We start from the raw sequence: 25,257 nt of genomic DNA, 5'->3' as shown, positions 1-25,257 counted from the left end.
TCCCAGGATTCACTGCGAGTCAGCGGTTGAAGAAAAATGGCGGACGGCCGAAGTGAAGCGCAGAAATACCGTCTTCAAAGTGAGCGCGGCGCTTTTGTCCCACTGCAAATATACCGCGGAACAAATGTTAGCATAATGAAAAGTCTTAAAGTCGCATTTAGCGACCCTTCGGCTAAGTTACGTGACGTTAGTGAGGTCGCGTTTAACGCGCTCTTTCTCCGTTAGTTCGTTCAGGTTTCTGCCGAAGCTCCGTCTGTTTGTCGCCGTGAAGCCAAACGTACTTAAACGGTTCAGGAAACACCGAGCAGACGGTTGAGCAAATATGTGGCCCGCGAACTGCGGTGAGGACGCAGACTCAAGCATGCTGTGCTGCAGTTTGTCCTTAAAGAGCTCTCATCCTGTTTAAAGCGCTAACAATGAGACAGACAGTAGATGGAGAAGTCCTCCTGCTGTTTCCGTCAGGCTTATATCAAACAACCCGAGTCTGTCACCTTTGTTATAAAGACCAACACTCTGCAGGATCCTGTTTCTCTCTGATTCAAACACATAAAGTGTGTCTTTGTGACGATAAGAGGAAACGGTGTTTTCATCCTGCAAGTTCACACAGATTTGATAAACTTCTGCTGCTTTTGTTGCTGACTGCTGTGGTTGATTTCCTTTTGCAAGTGTCCAGAGTCAGAAGAGCCTGAGAAGGTGAGAGGAGACGGAGGCTCTCCACCCCTGATGAGACACCAGGACAGATCCAGGACAGTGTGAGGAGGAGGAGCCAGCAGCAGCTGAGAGATGCAGAGGAGAGCAGACAGCTCTCTGTAGTTGAGGGACTGCTAAAAACACTGAAAACACTTTTATATTTGCTTCCTGTATCTGCAGAAGCATCTCCAACACAACCTGTAACAGCTGCATACAGGAACCACTCACTGCTGTTCGTCCTGCAGGATCTGAGAGGGAACCAAGGAAAAATAAGGGAACCACAGACAACTTTGATAATGCTTTGATTTATCCAGAATATATGTAGTTCAAATGTTGTTTTCATCAGTGGGATTGTGCTGGTTTCAGTGGGGAAAGTGTGCAGCTCATTTAGACACAAAGTTGTCCCTTCATAAGATAAGATAAGATAACCTTTATTAGTCCCACACGTGGGAAATTTGTAAAGTGTGTCAGTATTTTCTAAAGATGTTTCTGTATCATCTCTCTGCTGTTAGAGCCTCCAAACATCAGCCTGCTTATGCTCTCACATCTGCAACATCTGAAGTAAATTATGCTGCACAGTTTTGTCATCAATAAGAGAAGATTTACTGCATCAGTTTGTCTTCATTTCATCTGAAACACACACGGATCAAATCTCTGACTTTATTTTTGGGATATTGCCCTTAAATGTAACTAAAGCTTTCACACAGGGCTCGTAAATGATATGAAATAGAAACAAATACCTTGAATTTTGACTGAAATGTCATATTTGATTCCACCACTGAGCTTTCTTTGTGCAGAATCAGAATGGGTTTTATTTCCAAATGTTGAGCAGCTTTACAACATTAGCAAATTGCTGCTTAGTGCAAAACATACTGTCAGACAACGCTGAAAGAAAGCAAAACTGAAAAGTGCTCAGTAGATATATACATGATAGCAGGTGGTGCTCAGTGCAAGCATGGAGTGATGCAGTGAACAGTGTAGGCTCACTGTGTTCTGTATCTAGTAAATATCAATGATGTCACTCCTGATACGTTTGTACCATCAAACTGAAATGAGACTAGTGTCAGCAGCTACACTAGCAAACTGTTTTACTAAGCTTAGCATCATTGTTGTCTACGGCGACTCAGCGCATGGCTGTAATGTTCTCTCACGCAGCTAAAACGACAGTTTTCACATAGAAAACAGTTTAACTCAGAACTGGGTGCTTTTGTGTTGAATCGTTTTCATGATGTCTGTTTGTCGGCTGCGCTCGCACAGGATGGAAATACAGGTTTAAAAAGACCTCGAGTCCTTTTTCATGTACTCGTGGTGGCTGCAACTACTCAAACCTTCAAAACACAAAACTAGAATGTTGCCAACTGGTTGTTAAAGAGAATAATCCAAAGCAGACTTCAGGTTTACCCTCATTTCTGATCTTCTCTTGATCTTACACATCATCAGATATGAGACCGAGTGCTCTGTCATGTGGATAGTCAAGTTTTCTGAGTCCTAACGAAGGAAATCTAAAGGTTTCCATCGAATGAAACTAAAGACTGAAAATAAATAGAGGAGCGCTCTCTCCTTCCTCGGCACCGCCGGCGTCGAGCAGAACAGACCCACGCTGACTCCCGGCAAAGGTGGACTTCTCCGTCACCACGGGCAACGAGCTGGCATCCGGCTGCCGTGGCAACATCGTTCACCGTGTGATCACTGCAACAGGTATGTCTTGTATCAACATGACCACCTGCAGCACATCCAATAATGATATTTAACCAAGTTTATTTTTTGCATTTCTTGGTATTTCTTTGTGAAGCACTTCGTGATCTTCGCATCGTGAGGCGCTACACAAACCACATTTTATTTACTTTCAGTGAAATTTAGTGGTGACTTTAAAATCAGTGCATTTTATTTGTCTGTGACTGAGCCTCCATCTTTGGGAGTGGTGCTGTGTGAGACTCTCAAAGCACGTTTTGCACTTTTAGAGGAGATGCACTAAAACTGTAACATCATTAAAAAGACGCTGAAGCCAAACAAACAAAGAACAAAATAAAAACTGTTTGTTCTCTATGATTGGAACTGACATGTGAAATGTGTCGGGTTGTGTCGTCATCATCACTGATTTGTTTGGAGGAGTCGAGCTTGAACGCTCTTTTCTCCCAATTCTAATAATGACAACATTATTCAAATAAGACTGAAGTGGTCGGGCAGAGAATCAGCGCTGTATCCATGCAAACACATGCACAGCAAGCAAACCTCGGCCTTGGATTCAAATGAAGACGCAAACATTTCCAAGTGCGTCCATCTTTGCTGATGATGCAGCAGACACGCTGACCTCCAGTCAGGAGGAGGAGCATGTTCTTCCTCTCACAGACACTGAAGCCTGAAACCGAACAAAACAGATAAAATCAGAACAGTAGATAAAATCAGTAGTTAAATGTAAGTTTTGAAATTTAAGCTTAAAGTGTGGATTTGGTGCTTTATTCAAATGCAGCTGAGAACAGGTGAGTCTTCAACCTGGATTTAAATAAACTGAGTGTTTCAGCTGATCTGAGGCTTTCTGGGAGTTTGTTCCAGATATAAGGAGTATAAAAGCTGAATGCAGCTTCTCCGTGTCTGGTTCTGACTCTGGGAACTGATAAAAGACCGGATCCAGATGACCTGAGGGATCTGGAAGGTTCATACTGGGTCAGGAGGTCATTGATGTATTTTGGTCCTAAACCATTCAGAGCTTTATAGACCAGCATCAGAACTTTAAAGTCTATCCTCTGACGGACAGGCAGCCAGTGTAAGGACCTCAGAGCTGGACTGATGTGGTCCACTTTTTTGGTCTTAGTGAGGACTCGAGCAGCAGAGTTCTGAATGAGCTGTAGTTGTCTGACTGATTTTTTAGGTAGACCTGTAAAGATGCTGTTACAGTAATCAAGCCTACTAAAGATGAATGCATGGACTAGTTTTTCCAGGTCCTGTTGAGACATCAGATCTTTTATCCTTGAAATATTCTTGAGGTGATAGTAAGCTGACTTTGTTATTGTCTTAATGTGTTTTTCTAAGTTTAGGTCTGCATCCATCACTACACCCAAATTTCTCGCCTGGTTTGTGGTTTTTAGATGTATAGATTGAAGTTCTCTGGTGACCTGTAATCGTTTTTCTTTGGTGCCAAAGACTATTACTTCAGTTTTGTTTTTGTTTAGCTGGAGAAAATTGTGGCACAACCAGTCATTAATTTCCTCAATGCATTTACCAAGAGCCTATACAGGGCCTCGGTCTCCTGGTGACATTGTGATATATATTTGTGTGTCATCTGCATAGCTGTGATAGTTTATTTTGTTGTTGTTTATAATCTGTGCCAGTGGGAGCATGTAGATGTTAAACAGAAGGGGTCCCAAGATGGAACCTTGGGGAACTCCACATGTGATACTTGTCTGCTCAGATGTGAAGTTACCTATTGATACTAGAGATGGCACGATACCACTTTTTTATGTCCGATACCGATACCGATATCATAAATTTGGATATCTGCCGATACCGATATGAATCCGATATAGTGTTTTTTAATCAACAAAACTGTTTTTTAAATATCTTGCTGCATTTTGTATAAGTTCATACTCAAGTTTAAAACAACAACTACACTAAAGCTATTCTGTTATACCTGTATGCAAAAGAGAATATTTCATAGTTCAGCAATACTGATCAATCTAATAAACTTAAACCTGCACCATCCTCCCTATTCTGGTATTTTAAAGAGTACTTAGCATAAATATTAAGCAACCTAACTAATAGGGTTCCAACTCCCAGCAACAACAAAAATAAATAAATAAAAAATAGGGAACCACCCCTCACGCTCCACCTCATGATGCTTAATCGACGTAATCAACCTTAATTTGATGCAGTGTGAAAAAAAATGCACAGAAATCAATTATTTTTCAAGAAATATTAAATAGATTCAACAGCTTTCTTCAACAAAATTGCAGACTGCACAGATGGTACCTTCCCAAAGGAAAAAGTACTATAGCTTACTAGGGTATATATATTAGACTTAATAGTTACTATATACAGTAATTGACTTCTATTCATTTTACATCAAATTAAAACTTTGAGTGTCAGATAATTAATTATTAAAAACAAGACATTTTAAATGAGAATAAGAAAGAAAAGTATGTCTTTGTGCCCCCTTTTCCCTGTTAATGCCCTATCGGCCCCCCTGGCTAAACTTTGCTAGATCCGCCCCTGCACAGCTACCAGCGTCAGCTGCGTAGAAAAAGATCCTCGAGTAGAAAGTAATATTAAATAAATTCTAACAACAGCTGATCAAGCTTAAACGTGCTGCTGTTGTTCAGCCACTGGTTTCCTCTTTCTGGTGCAAAGTGGGGAGATCGGCCTGTAGTTGTTCATTTGTGTCTTGTCAGGATTGTCCTTTTTCAGTATAGGTTTGATTACAACTTTTACTGAAATTAAATTACAATGTTTTAAATGAAATGAACGGGCACTTATTTAAATAATTCCAAATGTATCAAATTAATGACACATTTAATTCATTATTTAATGTCGTATTAAATTTATTCATTTTGTCACTCCTGGCCCTCCATACTCTCACTGCTGCTGTCCCATTCCTGCACATTACCGCCCTCTTCTGGCCACACTGGGTTATTACCTCTGCCACGTGCCGCTGATTTATTAAGATCTGTTTTCAAAAGCACCTGAAACAGACAAACCTGACTTTCAGGTGAAGTTTACTTTCATTTACACAAAAACGCTGAACACGGATTAATTTTTAAAATATGAACTTTATTAACAAAAATCAGCCCTCAGACTTTTCTCGTAATCAAAGCTTTTGTTTAAAAAACCGTCTTGATTAAACCCACATCACTAAAACTTCCCAGCGTCCAGGAAATGATTCGCTCCTGTTTGTGAGATAAATAAAATTTCACACCAGAACCCATCAGGTTATCAAAATAAATTAAAGATCGAAACATGATTTCCCCCGCTGATTGATCTGTGATTGGTGCTGTACCGTCACACCGCAGACGCTCCCACAGAGGACGCAAAATACAACGTCCACCTCGTGTAGAGAAGCGAGCCCAATAGTGGTCACCGCCGTCTAAACTAAAACAGAACAGGAAGAGGCCACGGAGACGCCCCGAAGTCCGATTTCATCCTAAATGACGGGGCAGGAAGAAGTGGCTCGGACCGCGGCGCAGAGAGAGAGGCTCTAGCTTAACGGCCGCGGCCGGTCGACACAGGTCCAGACCGCTAACCCCGCCCCTTGAGGCCAGGCGCCTCCTCCAGTGCCTGACCGGAGTCTCGTCCCCGTCTGAGGATCTCAGAAAAAAAGTCTTTGAGGTTCAAAGAAGTCAGTGCCATCAGGACAGAGATGCTCCATCACCTCCACCCTCCTCTTCATCCTCCACACACCAGAGTCCGTCAGCCTGGACAGCGAGGGGGGCGGGGTCATACTTCGTGGAAGAAGTCAGAGGGGGGGCTCTTCTCCACCCCTCTCCACCTCTCCACCTTCTTGATGACCTCAGATACAGCGCAGACGGAGGAGGTGAGGGACACGAGGAAGACGAGGTCTGCAGAAAGACAAAGAGAAGGAAACGGTCACACAGCTGTGCGCACATCTGTGTGCTGGGGGGGGGGGGGGATGCAAAGTCCTCGAAAACTAGAAAAAAATATTCCAAGAACTCGAGCAAAAAGAAAAAAAAAAAAAAGCACAAAATGAGAAAATCATTTTTCATTTTGTGCTTTGTTCAAAAAGTAAAACAGAAACAGGGAGGAGCTCCTGCAGGAGGACGCGCGAGGACTTACCGAGGACGCTGAGACTCTCCGTCTGGAAGACGCTCTGCAGAGGAGGGAAGTAGATGACGAGCAGCTGCCCCATGATGGAGGCCAGGACGGCGAAACAGAACGTGCGGTTGCTGCACAGCCCCATCTCGTGGACCATCCGGGTCTGAGGAGCAGAGACGGGCACAGCTGAGGTCACATGCTCTTTAATGCGACGGTGAGGTCATGTCAGGTTAAACGTGCGCGCTCACCTGCGATCTGGAGCTCAGAGCGTTGAACATGTCGAAGAACACGAAGCAGGTGAAGGTCATGGTGGTGTCTCGAGGAGTGATCACGTTGTCCTGCAACTGCAAATAAAATGCAGAGAGCGAGTCAGCTGGAGACGTCACAGCGGCAGACAACGATGGTGATGCTGATCACGCGCCGAGGTCAGCGCCCGGTGACGTCAGCATCAGGAAACCTGAGGTCAGAAACGGCCACCCACCTCTCTCCAGAAGACGTAAAGCGTCCCGCAGACGATGATGAACGCCGACACGAGCACTTTGACAATCAGGCTGCGGGTGATGATGCTGTCTCCGACGTTGCGAGGAGGCTTCCTGATGATGTCGCGGTCCACAGGCTCCACCCCCAAACTAACAAGAGAACACACACACACACAAACATTTCGATCGTGGCTCAAGAGTTGGGAGTTCGCCTTGTAACCGGAAGGTCGCCGGTTCGAGCCCCTGCTCTGTCTGTCCTGGTCGTTGTGTCCTTGGGAAACACGCTTCACCTGCCGCCTACTGGTGTTGGCCAGAGGGGCCGATGGTGCGATATGGCAGCCTCACCTCTGTCAGTCTGCCCCAGGGCAGCTGTGGCTGCAGCTGTAGCTGCCTCCACCAGTGTGTGAATGTGAGAGTGAATGAATAGTGGAATATAAACGCAATCCATTATTATTATTATTATTAAACAGGATTTACCCCAACCCGGTTCAAAAGGAGGGGTCGGCACAGACGTGTGAAAAATATAATGCGTCTAATCACATCGAACATCTGGAATATTCACACTCTGCTTAATGAGCAGGTGTGCACACAGCAGGGGGCGCTGCAGACCACCGCCACAAACCAAACATGTCGTCAGCTTTCATTTCAGAGCTCGACCAGCTGCCTGAAGTATCACTGATAAATATTAGTCTCTTCTAAAATATCAACTGAGGTCAAAGGTCAAAGGTGAACCAGTGAAACGTTCAGTCGCTCACCTCTGAGCCGGCGGTCCGTCCATGATGATGTTGATCCACAGGATCTGCATGGCGTTCAGCGGGTTGGGGAAGTTCATCAGCGTCGCCAAGGAGATGAGGGTGAGTGCCGCAATGCTCCTGGTGACCAGCAGGGGGAGACGGAGGGCTCAAACACTGAATCCAGAGACAGAAGTGTGACTGACGGCGGTTTGTACTCACGTGCTCAGCTGGAAGCAAACAAAGTTTTTGATGTTGTTGTAAATTCCTTTTCCCTCCTCGATGGCCGACCTGCAGACAGGAAACAGACGCCGACCTTTGAACCACAAACGCTCCAATCGCAGCTTAATGACAGGAACAAGCTGTTTCACTAAATCTTTGAGCCTTTTGGACGAAGCTCAGAAACATCAGGACTTTTATGTGTTCACAGATTTGATCGTGACGTCAGACTCGGACCCTCGCCGACGCCGATCGCCTCCTGTGAACTACTTCCTGCGCGAGGGATGAACCGTAACTAATCATAGCAACGTCGCGCTGATGGAAATGAGTTGCTATGGTTACAGTCAGTGTTATGTGTGTTACTCCACACAAAGACAAGGACAGCAAGTCTAGGCTCGTCGCCGTGGCGTCAGACTCACATGATGGTCTGGAAGTCGTCGTCCACCAGGATCATGTCGGCTGCCTCCTTGCAGACGTCGGTGCCCGTCTGGCCCATCGCAACACCGATGTCAGCGGCCTTCAGAGCCACGGCGTCATTCACCCCGTCACCCGTCATGGCCACCACGGCGCCGTTGTTCTGCAGGGACTGAAGAGAGGGACGGGGCTTTAGCAGCGCTTTGTTCTAGAAAGCTGTTCGTGCCTCAAATCGATCACGTTTATTTAACTTTTCCTGCTTCATGAACTGGACTTCCTGTCTGCTCACCTTGACGATCTTCAGCTTGTGTCGCGGGCTGGCGCGATAAAACACGGAAATCTGTGGACAGAGGGCGGATCCAGGAACGCCGTCAGTGACAGCAACACCGCTCTGAAACATGACTGTGTGTGTGTGTATATGTGTGCGTGTGTGTGTGTGTATATGTGTGTGCGTGTGTGTGTGTGTGTGTGTATATGTGTGTGCGTGTGTGTGTGTGTGTATGTGTGTGCGTGTGTGTGCATATGTGTGCGTGTGTGTGCGTGCGTGTATGTGTGTGCGTGAATGTGCATGTGTGTGTGCGTGCGCGTGTGTGTATGTGCGTGCGTGTGTGTGTGTATGTGCGTGCGTGTGTGTGTATGTGCGTGTGCGTGCGTGTATGTGCGTGTGCGTGCGTGTGTATGTGCGTGTGTGTGTGCGTGCGTGTATGTGCGTGCGTGTGCGTGTGTGTATATGCGTGTGCGTGCGTGTATATGCGTGTGCGTGCGTGCGTGTGTGTGTATGTGCGTGCGTGTGTGTGTGTATGTGCGTGTGTGTGTGTGTATGTGCGTGTGTGTGTGTGTGCGTGTGTATGCGTGTGTGTGTGTGTGCGTGTGTATGTGCGTGCGTGTATATGCGTGTGCGTGCGTGCGTGTGTGTGGGCGCGCTCACTCTGGAGATGATCTGCGACAGCTGCTGCAGGTCCAGCTGATCCACCTCCTCCCCAGACAAACTCTGCCCCCCTTTAGAGAAGAGGCCGATGCGACTGGCTGCAGACACACAAACATCCACTGCTCTGTACGTTCATGTAACACCACTGTGAACCACAAGGTGGCGCAGTGACTCCCACTCGACCCATGGCAGCATTATTCAAACTGGAGTGGGTTCAGCCAGAGGTCATGGCAGCAAGTGTGTGCTGGCTGGTGAAACGCTGCCACCTTGTGGTGAACGTTTTCCCCATGACGAGCCACTGATTGCTGATTACCAGCTCAGGGTTTGTTCTCTCTTTAATAAGTGAATGATGATCCTGCGCTTCTTCTGGCTGTTTCACAATAAAAGCCCTATTAATAAACAGGGGCTTTTAATGTGGAATTCAGAGAGCGGAGTTTAATCATCAGCCTGATCATGTAACTAAACAATGTCTGTGTTTTTCTTTTCATTCTTCTCTTCTGTTGTTCAGATGGAGGAGCTGAGGACAAATCCTCCCGATGGAGGCGTTTTTAAATCAGGAAGCTCGAGGACAGGGAACTTAAACCAGAGGTCAGAGCCCCGATCAGCTGTGATGTAAAACAGGAAACGCATCCCACCACAGAAAAACACTCTAAGGATTTGTTCTGTTGTTTAACTTTATACATTTGCGTAAGCGTGTGTGAATCAGCTGACCTATAGACATGGCCGTCTCCTGGGAGTCTCCGGTGATCATCTTGATGGTGACTCCGGAGCTGATGAGCGTGCCCACGGCCTCTTTGACCCCTGACCTTGGAGGGTCGATGATGCCCACCAAACCCAGGAAGGTCAGCTTCCCCATCTCAGAGCCCGACGCGAACGCCAGCACTGAAACACACACACACACACACACACACACACACACACACACACACACACACACACACACACACACAGTGAGTGTGTTTTTAGGGCATCCCCAGCTCCGCCTGTAGGTGTCACTCTCACCTCTGAGCCCGCCTGAGCCCATGTAGCTGATCTGCTGCTGGTACAGCTCCACCTGCTGGTGGTTCAGGGGGAGTGCGCTGCCTCTGCTGTTGTAGGAGCTGCAGAAGCGAATCACCTGCTCGTACGCGCCCTTCATGAAGTAAACTCCAGCTTTGTCCTGGAGACGCAGCAGGAAGAGCAAAGACACGTCAGAGATGCTGATGATGCAGAACACAATATTAAACTTTGACTTTTAGGATTTCAGCTTTAATGCTGCTGTTCAGTTTCTCCCTTGGTGACAAATCCACAGGAAACACTAGTGAGAGAAACCCGAGGAATGTTTGAGTCTTCGTCCATGAACGCTCACATCCGAGTCGCAGTAACTCGGCGTCAGCTCGCTACCTGCTGCAAACACGGTCCAGAGTGTAGCAAAACCCATTTTCAGTTAGTATGTTTAATTATTTACTTTTTTAAGACCGTTGTTGGTTTTAATCTAGCTTAAACCAAACCGCTCCGCTGGATTTAGCTGGCGAGCTGATAAGAGAGCCGATCAGAATCCAAGTCTGTGATTGGTTGGTTTTGTTGCACATTTGTAACGCTGTACAGAGATGTGGAGAGCAGGACTGCAGACGTCTGTGAGCACACAGAGCGGCTGTTACTATGGATATTAGCAGTTTTCTTCGCTCAAAGTAATTTTCTCCTCAAAATGCAACTTTGTACTTGCAGCAGTGATTTCTGTGGGCTCAGGGCACAGGCACAACAGTAACACCATGACAAACATCTAAGGATCTGCTGGAACATCACAGAACATGTATGAGCAACGACTCCGGCCGTGTTTCTGCTGCCGGCGTCCTCTAATGACATCGGAGCATCAGAGCGAGGATAAAGGGTTAATGTGAGCAGCTCTTCATCACAGACCTGCTGCGTGCGGTGAACGCAGCGCACGGCCATCCACTTCTTCTCCGAGCTGAACGGATGCTCCTCCACCCGCACGTACTCGCGCTGCAGACCCTCCAGCCCCACCTGCAGGACACGGAGAGGAGCACAGCTCGTCACACAAACACCTCATCGCTCATATTCATGTTTTTATCTCATCTGGTTTATCATCAGCTCAGGTTCTCCAGCTCCTCCTACTTTTAACTGTTTGTACGCTTCAAACAGTCAGAGGGGGAAAGGGGGAGGAGCTAAAACAGCTGGTTTCAGTCCAGTGTGAGACAAAGAAGGATCGAAAAAATGAGCCCAACTGGTCTGATTTCAAGACTTCGACGACCTGCTCAGAGCGTGGCGCTCTGGGTTTTACCTTCATGGCGAGGGCGATGAGCGCTCCTTCTGTGGGCCGTCCCAGCACGTTGTGATTCCTGATGATGGAGTCGTTGCACACACAGCCGACCTGTCAGCACACACACGCTCAGTAAACCCGGGTTCAGAGTTCAGTGTGAAGATCTGAGCTGAGACACGAACGACCTCACCTCCACAATTTTGCTGATGGACTGACACGAGAAGCCGTGGATCACCTCTCCGTTCAGCAGAACTTCCCCCTGCCCGTTATAGCCGACGCCGGTGACCTGCAAGACAACACCGAGGGTAAGATAACAAAGACCTGCGACCTCGAGACACTGGAGGCAGGACCAGAAGGTCAGCGCGCACTTTCGTGGACTTGTCAACGTGTCGATGTCGCTCTGCTGAAGCCCGGGCGGTTCGCACAGAGCAGGGCTTCAGTGTTTGCTTCAGCCACAGACACACAGCCGTGACAGAGCCTTCGCCCTCATGAAGTATCACTCAAACACAGCTTCAGCCCCCTGACAGGTGAGGCCAGTGACCCTGCAGGCCTTCAGCACCTTCCCATGATCTCTGACCTCCCTGCAGTGAGCAGAACCGGCCCTGACCCAGTTCTCCCAGTATGCCAGCTGGGATTTCCTCATGGATTAACCGGGTCAGTGAGCCCTCTGCAGACTCTGCGTTACAGCTGCGATCAGGCTTCAGAAGAAGCCGCTGCAAACCGACGAGGAGGAAGAGGGCTCAGCTTTCAAAATAAGAGCATCAGCCTTACAACAAGTTACAGTGATTGCTTTGTTCATGTGATCTTAAACTTGGCTTGTTGGGTTGCGACTCACGTGATCTCCTCTCCTCCTTTTTGACCTTTTAGAAGGTGAAAATCAGCCGTTTGGGTCAAACTGGGACATTTGCACTGATGCCGTTTCATGTTCACCGTCTCTCAGATTAAAATAACAGACACCTATGAAAAACAGAAAGCTGGTGTAGATGTAGGAGGCCGGCAGCTTCAGTACAACTCATCGACTGTCTGAGGAGCTGCAGACGCCTCCATCAGGTCGGCTGTGGGGGAGTCTGACAACTCTGGGTGCACGCCAGGGCCCCAACACTTTACACCAACATCTACAGTCTCATGTAATCTGCAGTCTCACCGATACTCCAGGTTCCTGCAGCGCCACCCACAGGACGCCCTGGGGACGCGTTTCAAAGCCTCCTCAAAGTCCACAGACTAGTCGGGGAAATTCCCAAACACCCTTAAATATCCCGGACAGGATAACGACGTGTCCACTGATCCGAGACCAACAAACTGATCGACTCCACTGAGCCCATAAACTCCGAGCGAGCAGACGGAGCCTGAACTCGAGTCCTCTGCAGAACACGAGCTTCACCCTGATCGCACGATCAACCACCCGCCAGCACCAACATGAAGCCCAGCTGTGTTTGGTAGCCTGAGGATTTAAAAGCTGACCCTGTGATCACGCTGTGGAGGTTTCAAAGTGTGAGAGGAAACGGCGTGGGAGTCTGACCTCAGCGTGCTGTCCGTCTGACGTGAACAGCTGAGTGACCGTCATCTCGTTCTTGGTCAGCGTCCCCGTTTTGTCCGAGCAGATCACATTACAGCAGCCTGACGGGGAAAACGGCACAAAGGTCACCAACGTGCAGCTCACAGAAGGTCGGGCTGTGCATGACCGTTTCCGTCGCATCACGACGTACCCAGAGTTTCCACGATGGGAAGTTTCTTGATGATCGCTCTTTTCTTCACCATCCGCATCACGCCGAGCGCCAGCGTCACCGTCACCACGATGGGTAAGCCCTCTGGGATGGCAGCCACAGCCAGACTGAAGGAGGAGAGGAGGAGACAGTCAGACTTGTTTTATGATTTACATGCTCACTGAAAAAACGCAGACAAACCCAGAAAACATTTGTGTTTCCGTTTGCTCTCAGTGTTCACGGTCAGCTTCCCAACTTCCCTCTAACAGGAATCACCTGTAACGTGCTCCCGCCCCACAGCGCTAACTTTCCTCTCTCGCTTATAAAGGCGGCTCTCCTCATGCTAACGTCACTAACAGCAGGCCGTGTGATCTCATTTATATGGAGGCTGCTCCACCTGTCGCACTGAGACCGAGCTCGCTCCTTCAGGTGTCTTCTTCACTCACTATGTGTTAACAGACCTCTCTGCACTGAATCATATCTGTTATTAACCTCTGTCTCTCTTCCACAGCATGTCTTTATCCTGTCTTCCTTCTCTCACCAACCAATCACAGCAGATGGCCCCGCCCCTCCCTGAGCCTGGTTCTGCCGGAGGTTTCTTCCTGTTAAAAGAGAGTTTTTCCTTCCCACTGTCGCCAAAGTGCTGCTCATAGGGGGTCATGTGATTGTTGGGTTTTTCTCTGTATCTATGAAGCGCCTTCAGGAGACTTTTGTTGTGATTTGGCGCTATATAAATAAAATTGAATTGAGGTGTTTCACGGCTCTGTGCACCAAATCACACAGCAGACTGTGACGCTCGTGCCCTTGTCTGTGGGTGGAGTCACTCTCCTGGTCGCATCATGAACCCAGCGTCACAAACCTGCTGCTATCACATTGCTGCACTCAGCTATAACCTGATAAACACAGAAGAGGAAGCAGCTGCCTCGGTTCAACCAACAACCAAACAGAAGCATCACTCAGGGTCACCTGACACCGATGGTGAACATGTCCAGGAGACTCTTGCCCTGCAGCCAGCCCACCAGCATGATGACGCCTGAAACACATCAGAGACAGACTGAGCACGGCGTGCAGACGCCATGGCGATGGAGAGCAGGACACAGCAGCGGGGCAGCTCGCCGCACACACGGCGTCTCCTCGTAATCACACGATCATCATAAACTCACCGATGATGCAGAAGGAATAAAGCGACAGCTGCTTCCCCAGCAGGTCCATGCTCTTCTGCAGAGGAGTTTTAGGAGCCTGACAAAGCAAACAGGAAACAGATGTTTCATGAACACGGCACCTCTGGCTGGAACAACTGTGACATTTGTATTGAATTATATTCAGATTTCATGCGGGAGACCTCACCTCCTCTGCCTGCATCATCTTGAACACCTCCCCGAACTCAGAGTTCTCTCCGGTTCCAATGACGATGCCCTGAAGAACATCAGAACACCTTTCAGCAGGTAAAACTGTCTAAGCATCGTTGAAACATCAGCTGCAAAAGCTTCAATAGCAACAGCTGCAGTTCCTCTGGTGTCCTGCTGAGGCAGCAGTGAGCCAGCCTGATACAGACCGCTGTGTATCCTCCATCATAACACCTGTCCTGTCCTCTTTAAATTGCATTCATGCTTATGTTTGCATTATTAGGGGCGTGGCCAATTTGACAGGTAGATGGTGCACGGGTGGCCGTAGCTGCTGGCTTCACCTAAGCTGGACCTCTGGACCGTGTTTGTGATGTCGGAGCCTTTTTAGTGACATCATGTGACCAATAACATGCCTGCTGTGAGGTCACTGAAGTCTGAGCTGTGAGAGGGTTTTGATTGGATGTTAGTGATTAGCAGGAATCTGTGTCAGCGCTCCACGGTGCAGGTCCCTCTGCAGTCGTGTGTGCGCTGTATTTCTGCTCACACTCTGTAGCGTCGGTCGCTGCTGTGCTAACGGGGGCCCTCCCACCCGAGGGATTAATAAAGTTTCATCTAATCTAAGCTCTAATCATTCTGCCGGCAGCCACTAAGATGACGGTTACAGTTTTCTACAACCACGGCGGCGTCCTACACGCCGTCTGTCACCACTGAACCATCGATATGAAGGAGGCGGCCACGTCATCACTTCCTCACACCGTCTGCAGCCAGAGTCTCAGCGCACACTTCTTCCCTGTAACTTCACCGTCTGTGGAGCAGAAGAAGAAGAGTGAGCTGCTACCTTGGCTTTGCCGTAGCGCACCAGCGTCCCCATGAAGGCGATGTTGCTGCGGGAGGCGATGTCTCCGTTGGTGGATGCTGGCTGGTGGGCGGTGGACTTGGTGCAGGGCGTGGTCTCCCCCGTCAGACTGGACTCATCCACTGACAGGTCTGTCGCCTGCGAGGGTGGAGGAGACAGATTTAACTCCAACCAGGAGGGATACTCTGACCTTTAACCTCTAACCCTGCTCACTAAAGCCACCATTAACCATTAACCCCACCCCCACCTCAGAGCAGGCGGCCATCTTTACACGACTGCAGCTGCTCTTAATGAAGGTTCACACGTTTCCCAGTGAAAGTAGAGGCCTCAAAGTACCGCCTACACCCGCCTACGCTCGCCCCGCCTACACCCGCCCCGCCTACACCCGCCTACACCCGCTTATGCCAGCCTCAGGGATACGCTGTCACTGGGATTTGTTGCACGTGGTGAAGATGCAGGACGAGTACCGCGGCGACCTTCTCTTTGTTCTGATGTCAGTCTCACCTGCAGTGAAGCAGGGAGCTGCTTGATAATCAGAAACTCCCCGTGGACTTCCTGTTGGACAGGGGGCGCTCTCGAGCTCGCGCTGCGGAGCGGATGAAAAACCTGAAGTTTGTGTGAAAGTTTTCTTCTGCGTGCAGAAGCCGCAGCAGGCTGGAGGTGGAAGCTGCTGCTCGCTTCATGCCCCAAACCAAAATGGAGGCTCGTGGTGACGCTCACCATCTAAACCTGCACCTGCAGTCTGAAAACTTCCACAAAGAAAAATCTTCACACACAAAACGTACATTTTGATTCGTGCTCGAGAGCGCCCCCTGCTGAGGGGTTTCATTTATTTATGATTACACTGCAGGCCTGATCAGAGGGCGTTCTGCTCCCGTGTTTGCAGGAACCTGATCGCCTGTGATCGTTCATCCTGAAAGAATTTAGTTCCTTTCTTGGAAACGAGAAGCGCTCAGCTTCCAGCAGACATCTCTGCTGTCCCAGAATCCCTCGCTCCCTCACGCCCAGGCTGACACAAACCTATCAGTGTTTTTACCTCGAAGAGACGGAGGTCAGCCGGGACCTTCTCCCCCACCGACAGGCAGACGGTGTCTCCGGGAACGAGCTCTCTGGCCAGCAGGTGCTCCAGGTTCCCCTCCCTGACACTGAGGAGGAAGACAGCGGGGGAGAGTGTTTACAGTCATGCTCCTCCCCTCCCTGCGCGCCCTGCTGAGGAGCGTCAGGGACACAACACATTAATAATTCACTTTTTGAAAATGTGCATGGATGAAGTTGAAATTTGTAGAATGAGGTCGAGTGTGTGGATCCAGCTCCGCCCTCTGTCTCTGCCAAACGTTCGCCACGACCCAACTGTAAACCCCGATGAAGAGTGGATCATCGGGGGAAACCGTGCTGCTCAGGTCGCCACGGGAATCTCTCGTTGCTCCGACATCGGCGCATCGTTGGCCAGGATTCAGTCTCAGCTTTCAGGGAAACTCTAAGAAGTTTCTCAGAACATCGCGAGGAGTGAAATTAATCCTGTGACCTCAGGCTGAGAAGAACAATGCTGTGTGTGCTCGTGCTCACAGTAATGTGAGTGCTGGTCACACAGTGTGCCAACAGGGGGCGCTACACGGTGTGGCTAGATGGAGCAAACAGGCACACACACTCCTTTAAACTGATTCATTTATGGAGTCAAATTTCTGGATTCTTGGCTGTGAGATGACAGAGGAGCAGACTCCGTGTCATAACTGCTTATTTCATTACAAACAATCACAACTAGGAGACGCGATGTTCTCCACAGACGCGATCCATGCAGGAGGACGAGGCAGGAGACCCCCGCCCACTCTCCTGAAGGAGGTCAGGATCAAACTCACCAGTGACATTCTGGAGGGACGAGCTTCCCCAACTCCTCCAAAGATTTCTCTGAGCGATACTCCTGCACACAAGACAAGACAACAGCTTAGCTTCATCACACACACACACACACACACAGACACACACACACAGACAGACACACACACACACACACAGACAGACACACACAGACACACACACACAGACAGACACACACACAGACACACACACACACACACACACACACACACACACAGACACACACAGACACACACACACACAGACACACACAGACACACACACACACAGACACACACACACACACACACACACACACACACACACACACACACACACAGACAGACACACACAGACACACACACACACACACACACACAGACAGACACACACAGACACACACACACACACACAGACACACACACACACACACACACACACACACAGAGACAGACACACACAGACACAGACACACACACACACACAGACACACACACACACACACACACAGACACACACACACAGACAGACACACACAGACACACACACACACACAGACACACACACAGACACACACACACACAGACAGACACACACAGACACACACACACACACACACACACACACACACACACACACACACACACACACACAGCAGTGTTGTTAAAGAGTAAAAACAGGACGTACCTGGACGAAGGCGACCGTCACTACGATGATGATGGCCTGGGGGGGGGGAAAGCACAGACTGAACTTTGAGGTCCAACACGAGTTTTTAATTTCTTCCATCGTTCACAATAAAACCCCACAGCTGTGGAAACCCCACTGACACTGAGTCGTTCAGGGTTTATTGAAGATTTCAGTGAATGTTTGCGACATCAGAGCTCAACATCGTTCATCTTTTCCTTTCATCATAAAATATATATTCCACATTTCCTTTCAAATTAAAAGCACTGTTTGTAACCTCTCACCTCTGCATTTATGTCTATTTCCTGTGAGGCGGAGCTTTGGCCTCACAGTGGCCCGTCTGCTTTCACAGTCATCATATCTGAATGTGATGACATGAATAAGCTCTTCATCATTTCTGCTTGTTCACACGCTGAGGTGGAGTCAGACCATCGGCTGACCTTCTGGCTGCTGAAGCTCTGCGTCCGTTTGGAGGATTAAAACAGAAACCTGATCAAACATCCTGAAGGGTTCCCGGAACGCTTTAATTACCCGAAGTCTGAAAGCAAACAGCGATGAAGCTGTTTGTTCGCCTGCAGCCGGCCTGCGTGTGCACAGGGACTCACGTTTCTTCTTTTACGAGGGTCAAACTGTGTGTGCGTCACTCAGACTCTCCATCTCAGACCTCCTCTCTCTGCACATGAATCCGCCTTTGGTCCTGCCGTACGTACTTTATGCTGTCAACAATGACTCCAGCATGCAGGACGGTTTGTCACTTTGTGTTGTGCGTGCAGAAACAACCGGTAGGATGGAACACAGCGCCAAACCTTCCTGTTCAGGTTTTACTTCACCGATGCAGATGAACTCGATGACTTTAGGTAAATGAGACCCATCTTCTGTGATGGACCTGACCTGGTTGTAGCTGAACGAGAAGCGTGCAGATGTTCAAACGTGTGCAGACGGGCTGCAGAGAAGATCGCACTTCTTGTTTTTAATCTGTGCCTGTGGCGTTCCACCTCTCTGTGACGGTGCACGCTGAGCTTAAGGTGAGAGGAGACAATAACAAGCACGCGCCGTGCTGACCAATCGCAGAGCAGCACTGCCTCACAGGACGGCTCAGTCACTGACCCCGTGACCTTTACATGTAAAACTTGCTGCATTTGAGTCACTGAGTCTAAGAACACAGAGCTGCTGTTCCACTCCGCTCCTGCCATCTGAACTTTGACCTCGTTTTTGTATCAGACAAACAGCTGTCGTGTGTAACCTCGTGTGGAGGACCTGCAGGTTTCAGAGGACGCCTGAGCGCCGCTGGTTACCTACCACTGTGATGCTGATGGCGTCATCGAACTGGTGCATGATGATGCTGATGACCGCCGACGCCAGCAACAGCAGGATGAGCGGATCTTTAAACTGCAGAGAGACACAGGCTGAGGTCAGAGGTCAAGTGTCACATGATTACAGACGTTTGGAGGACGTGTTCTTTAACAAAGACACTTTTTACAGCGTGGACGCTTTCAGCTTCGCCGAGTTTGCACATTTATTTCAGCAGCGCGGGTAAATCGAACGAGTCATCACAGGCGGGATCAGGCGAGTCGGTGCAGCTGTAAACGTGTGTGGTTGGCAGCTGAAGGACAAACTCTTTGGCAGCTCGTGTCTGGACTGTGAGGTCAGCGTGATGTCAGAGCGCCGCAGCAGCTGCTACTCGACTCGCTGCAGGGCTGGCGTTTGTTTAGTGAAGGAGCGACTCGAGCGTGTGATCGCAGGAGGACACGCGCTCAGATTACAGCAGATTACAGACAATAGGTGTGTTTGTGAAGCCGTCCAATCAGCAGTCAGGAGCGATGACGAGGCTCTGACCTTCCTCACCCTCATGGCTCACATCACACGGTTCTGGTCATGTGACCTGTGACCCTCTCTTTCTGCTTGTTCAGCACTCAGGAATGTGAAGTCAAACGGAAACTTCTGCACACGTCAGCTGATGTGGTTTACATTTTTCAGACATCCAGAGTTTCTGCTCCTCGCTTGGACTCGAGCCGACAGCTTCCTCCCGCGTCTCCGTCCGCGCTCGCTTTCTATATTTAAGCTGGAGCTGCTGGAGGCCTGCAGCAGCTCCATCAGTGCTCCGACTGCCTGCTGCCGTTTCCCCTTCAGTTATTTTACCTGATACTTTCAGGGCTGAAAGAGGTCATGTGCCCTCGTCAGCTGGCTCGTCCAATCAGCAGCGCTTGAACGAGGCCCCTGATCTGTTTCACAACGCCGCGCTGTGGCGGTGACACGAGCTCGAGACAGAAACGAAGAACGCTACAGGATTCAACCTCCTCCTTTGTGCAGTCACCACAAACGTGTCAGTCCTATTAAAAAGGTGCGAGCAGCAATGAGGTCACGGTTACCACGGTGAAGCGCGTTTACACCTTACACGTGTTTCTAACATGGCTGTGAGGCGACGAACGTGTGCCGTGCAAAAATAAATCTGTGTTCTTCCACAGGACGTTATGTAAGCGTGCTGCAGACGTGCGCGGGTTAACGCGGCGGCGGAACAATGACAGTCGGGAACACGGCGGGCCTGCAGACGCGTTTCAGGCTCTGGATAAAAATAGCGTGCTGGGTGACTCTGCCGCTGCACGTTTGAGGGACTCGCCGTCACACAGAGAGAGAAACAGGAAATGGCCTTGAGTGAGTCTGCGTGTGATGCGTGCGTTACCTGTGACAGGTACTTCCTCCACAGCGGCTCGTCCTCGCTGATGTCGAACTCGTTCCAGCCGTGGTACGCCCTCCGCCGCCTCACCTCCTCCTGGGTCAAACCCAGCTGCAGGTCGGCCTGTGGGCGTGACACGCAGCGGCGCTCAGATTACCGTTTCAGAGACGAAGCTCGCACAGAAACAGGACGACGTGTCTCATTGGCTCAGTCTAAGTCTGAGGATTTTTAATGGCGTCACCGTCGTTCTCATGAACCGATCAGCTGAGCGCTCTCTGAGATAAACGTGACGAATGTCAGGCTGAGAGGCGCTCGCCTCCTTACCTGCAGGACACATGCTACTTCATTGACGGGCAGTTCACTGGCTTTTCTGGACGTCAGTACTGGGACCATGGTCTCATCTTCACTGGAGGGTTCTCCTTCGGAAAGCTGAAACAGGAAGAAGACAGAGAGACTGAGACTGCACCAGGGTTCCTATTGAGAGCTGCTTCTCACATCCAGGCCTGGACAACCTCCACCTGCGAGCATCAGACAGCGACGACGGCGTCTGTCGGGCCCACAGACTGCACCGAGGTTCTCCGTGAAACGGATCACATTCCTCCACTTTTACTCGAGCAGAGCTCTGCTTTCCACAAAGAGTCAGGGACCTCTAAGGTGGGAGCACTCGTGACTCGCACACCTGACGTCCAGCTGTGCAGGTAAGTGTCTGAGTGATGACACAGCTGTGACCTCTGGGTGAACGCTGTCATCTAACCTTTTATGGATGACTTCAAATCCAGTTTCTCGTCAGCTGCTGTCAAAGATAATAATCCACAGAGTCACATTTCAGGACTCTCATTACTGCAGGCGTAATGCTGCTGGCAGATGCCAGGAAGTAACCAGAAACCTTTCACAACCAGGGCCAAGACATACGTTTGTTAATAAAAATGCTTCAGAAGGCACCGACACCACCCACAGCGCTAGAAAGACTGCGTTTTAGGTTTTACTTTAATGAACTACAAGAACGTACGGCAGCACAAAAGCTCAGAGGAAATGAGGGGAAGAGGACCAGAATGACTTCCAAAGTAAAAGCACATCTGCACTTTGAGTTTATAATCTCCCCAGGAACCTGCAGTTCCTCTGATGTCCACTAGAGACCGGCTCTATCGGGAACATCTGAACTCCGAGTCGATTCTTCATGAAATAAATGTGAGGAGGGCAGAATTTAGACTTTAATGCCACCAAAGTCAGGAAAAAACAAAGGTTTTGTTTGTGGCAGCTTCCCGCGGGATTAACGGCGTGACGCGCTGCAGGTTTACAACATTAGGAAATTGCTGCGGTGCTTCAGTGCAAACATACTGTCATAAATTACGCTTAAATAGACATGAAAAAATAAGAATAAGAATTAAAGTGCTACGTAGAAAGATATATACATGAGTGCAGGTGGTGATCAGTGCCAAACATGGAATGAAGCAGAGAGGTAAGGAGGACAAACTGAACATCGAACAGCTTCGAGCCTCCTCCACCATCGGTGCTTGTTGTCATGCATGATGCTGATCACTTCCTCCCAGCAGGCTGCAGGTCTGAGGACGAAGGCTGACGCAGAGGAAACCGACAGCAGGAAATGGGACAAAGGCGACAGCGGCGCCGTGGTGCAGGGTTTAAAGCCGAACAAAGAGCAGAGAGGAAGTCGATTCTCCTCCCAGCTTTTTCAAACACCTGCACAGGTTCACAGGAAGTGCACCTCATCAAAGACTCAGTCCGAGTTAGAATTTAGAGCTACTTGAAGAAAACTGTCGAGAGTCGGCCTCAGGCTGTCCTGCTCAGCTAACGCGGTGGCTAGCATTAGCTAACAGCATCCAGGCCGTGTCAAAGGTCAAAGTCCAGTTTGGGCAGATGGCTTCAGGCCGAACGTTAGCTCGTGCTGCCTTACTACCACAGACACGAGAGAGCGACGAGTCTCTGATGCCTGTTCTTACACCTGAACTCGTTTATGGCCCCACCTGAGAGTCGTGACTCGGGGCAAAGTCTCACCATAAAACTGAGTGACCTGTTTCTGGTCCCAGGCCAGCTGTGCAATATATGTGCACCTGCACTCACCTGCCGGCTTAAAGCTTTGACCTGAGCCTGGCAGCTGCAGGCCTGTGAGGGGACAAACAGCCAGCTGTGTGCAGCTGTGTGCAGCTGTAACGGCGTGAGAACAAGTCTGTCCCACAGAGGTGGAGGAACTCCCGGCATTTCTCATCTGCTTTCAATGTTTTCACAGTCCGAGCTGCCGGGCGGCTCCGGCCGGTAAACTGCGGCTCGAGACAGTTTTCCACGCAGTGGCCGAATGCGATGAATAAACTGCACGTCAGCAGGAAGTGCAGCCAACAACACGAAGGTGTCTGCGGCTGATTAATGCTGTGACCCAAGCAGCAGACTCACAGGTGCATTTAAGACCACACGAGACCTGAAAGTGTCAGAAAAGCTGAAATCAGAGTTGGAACAGAAGCAGCTGGTACGGCAAAGCTACAGCGTTACGCCCGATCGTCGCTCCTGCAGGAGATGAAACACCCGCCCCCAGCCTCCTCGTACATACACTTCTGTTATCAATTTGAAATGCTACGTTGCCGCCTTCTCGAGTTATCGTGGTCACAAAGTCAGGTGTCCACGCGCCTGCCTGCCCAGCGGGGTCACATGAACACCCCGACACAAACATCGGCGCTGCAGCTGAAAGCCGACCGCAGTCTGAAGGCCGATTGGCGTCAGAGTCGAGATTATTCAGGAAAATATCGAAACCTTCATTTTATTTGAGATCAAATCACGTTTACTGTCGCATCACACGTGCATGTACACTGCTACATGTGAGTGAAATTCTTGTGTGCGAGCTACATTGTAGCCACAGCCACCGTGGGGCGCACTGACAGAGGCGAGGCTGCCGGACACTGGCGCCACCGGGCCCTCTGACCACCACCAGTAGGCAACGGGTGAAGCGTCTTGCCCAAGGACACGACGACCGAGACTGTCCGAGCCGGGGCTCGAACCGGCAACCTTCAGATTACAAGGCGAACGTCCAACTCTTGAGCCACGATCTAGAAGCTACCACTCAGCAGAAGTGCACACTGTTCTGTGAATCACCTGTCATCACCTGCCGGCCTCCTCTGCCTCCTTACAGCTTCCTTCAATCAGTCAGCTTTACCTGAGACACAGGTGTGCAAACTTCCTCTCAGCATCCACACACAGAGCTGCCCCTAAAAACGTTTTGCTCTGCAGACAGAGAGAGGAGCAGCGATCAGCTGAGAGGATTGTATCTGATTAGCAGTGAGAGCAGCTTAGACGACCATCCTGCTGCCTCCTCCTCACGCTGCTCCCGCAGGACGGGAGGGTCACTGCAGTCTGACTCACTTAAACTAAACGCAGACCCTGCTGTCAGAGTGTTAGCGCCAAGGTCACTGCTGATGTCACACCTGAGCAAACACGAGTAGCATCAAAGCATCATGTGACCAAAGAAGTGATTCTGACGTCCCCGAAGCCCGAAAATCTTCAAACGCCTCCTGTCACGCTGGTGACAGGAGGCGTTACCTGTCTCACCTTTGTTGCTGCGACTCGTTTGACTGCTGATTTTACCAAATGCAAACACCAAACAAACTGAAACGCACCCGACCTCTACACCGGGCTCAGCCACGCTTCACTACCATCTGACATCATCAGCTGACATCATCATCATCAGGTCAGGTTGGCCGACAGGAGACAGCTGCAAACAGCTGCAGTCTGACAGCATCCCTCTCACAGAGACTGTGGAAGGTTAGCAGACACTTTCAGTCTGAGGTGTAAATGCAGATTACAGATTACAGCACGGTGCCATCAGCCTGACGGTTCCACTCAGCCAGTGATTTTCCTGCAGGAAGCCTGTAGAGCGCAGATGTAGAACGAAACAGCTGTGGAGTCACAGACATACGACAGGTCTGAACGCCTGACAATCTCCTGACGCAGAAATACATAAAACTACAGTGAGAAAAAAATGATGTTACGGGATGAAACAGACACTGACAAAGTTTAACTTTGAGGACACGATCATCACATCCCCAGATTTGAATAATTTGATAACGAATCCTGTGATAATAACATGCTGTTGCTGGCTGGCGATTCCCACGTCTGTGTGAGGCTCACTGAGCCGTCAGAGTTCACACACACAGCGAGCTGCGGCTGAAGTCCGATTTCATCGTCGCTCTGCAGGACAGCCGCGAGCCAACGCAGCGAGCTGGAGACCGTGGATAACTTTCCATCAACAGCAAGAGACGAGACAAACGTCAGAGTGTCCGTAACTCATCCTCCACCAGCCCAGGATCAGAGAAGCTCAAACACGTTATAGCTACGTTATACATGTTAATGCGTTACAGTGAAGCGTGAGGAGCAGGAGGAGCACTGATCAGCTCTCTCAGCGCATTTTTAAACAGGAGCAGTGACGCTTCACCTGGCCTCCAGCCACAGCGCCTCAGGAAGGTGGTGGTGTTAAAGTGAGCTGCTGCTCCATTGGCTGTTTGGTCAGTGATGCGGTCGCAGTTTTTCGACTTCATCAGGGTGGAACTCCAGCTGTAATCTAATAACTGAAGATGGGTGGAGTCGCACCATCAACCCTCAGTTTTCCCTCTCAGCTGATTTCCACACACACACGCACGCACGCACACACACACA

The 25,257-nt window shown here is 49.6% G+C and overlaps 1 protein-coding gene across 2 annotated transcripts in view; it reads right to left on the bottom strand.

Moving 5' to 3' along the window:
- Nucleotides 1-5,433: 5,433 nt before the first annotated feature.
- Nucleotides 5,434-25,257, bottom strand: part of atp2c1 (ATPase secretory pathway Ca2+ transporting 1) — a 26,299-nt gene continuing 6,475 nt past the window's right edge. Inside the window, exons 1-27 of one of the 2 annotated variants that reach the window (XM_026183946.1) lie at nt 23,701-23,862; nt 20,926-21,030; nt 20,608-20,724; nt 19,227-19,316; nt 17,931-17,966; nt 17,246-17,307; nt 16,426-16,534; nt 15,372-15,527; nt 14,535-14,603; nt 14,351-14,426; nt 14,154-14,220; nt 13,191-13,315; nt 13,004-13,101; nt 11,675-11,770; nt 11,506-11,595; nt 11,124-11,228; nt 10,227-10,383; nt 9,936-10,106; nt 9,225-9,322; nt 8,586-8,636; nt 8,302-8,468; nt 7,886-7,954; nt 7,688-7,804; nt 6,935-7,082; nt 6,702-6,797; nt 6,475-6,616; nt 5,434-6,239 (exon numbers count right to left, since the gene is read on the bottom strand). In XM_026183946.1, the coding sequence (XP_026039731.1) occupies nt 6,118-6,239; nt 6,475-6,616; nt 6,702-6,797; nt 6,935-7,082; nt 7,688-7,804; nt 7,886-7,954; nt 8,302-8,468; nt 8,586-8,636; nt 9,225-9,322; nt 9,936-10,106; nt 10,227-10,383; nt 11,124-11,228; nt 11,506-11,595; nt 11,675-11,770; nt 13,004-13,101; nt 13,191-13,315; nt 14,154-14,220; nt 14,351-14,426; nt 14,535-14,603; nt 15,372-15,527; nt 16,426-16,534; nt 17,246-17,307; nt 17,931-17,966; nt 19,227-19,316; nt 20,608-20,724; nt 20,926-20,994 (2,703 nt within the window). In that variant the 5' untranslated portion in view covers nt 20,995-21,030; nt 23,701-23,862 and the 3' untranslated portion in view covers nt 5,434-6,117. Of the gene's footprint in view, nt 6,240-6,474; nt 6,617-6,701; nt 6,798-6,934; nt 7,083-7,687; nt 7,805-7,885; nt 7,955-8,301; nt 8,469-8,585; nt 8,637-9,224; nt 9,323-9,935; nt 10,107-10,226; nt 10,384-11,123; nt 11,229-11,505; nt 11,596-11,674; nt 11,771-13,003; nt 13,102-13,190; nt 13,316-14,153; nt 14,221-14,350; nt 14,427-14,534; nt 14,604-15,371; nt 15,528-16,425; nt 16,535-17,245; nt 17,308-17,930; nt 17,967-19,226; nt 19,317-20,607; nt 20,725-20,925; nt 21,031-23,700; nt 23,863-25,257 lie in introns of those variants that run through there. The other variant, XM_026183945.1, reaches the window with a different exon arrangement.

The sequence above is a fragment of the Astatotilapia calliptera genome, chromosome 11 (genome assembly GCF_900246225.1).
Source record: "Astatotilapia calliptera chromosome 11, fAstCal1.2, whole genome shotgun sequence".
Taxonomy (NCBI): domain Eukaryota; kingdom Metazoa; phylum Chordata; class Actinopteri; order Cichliformes; family Cichlidae; genus Astatotilapia; species Astatotilapia calliptera.
This window is presented reverse-complemented; position numbering and strand designations above follow the sequence as displayed.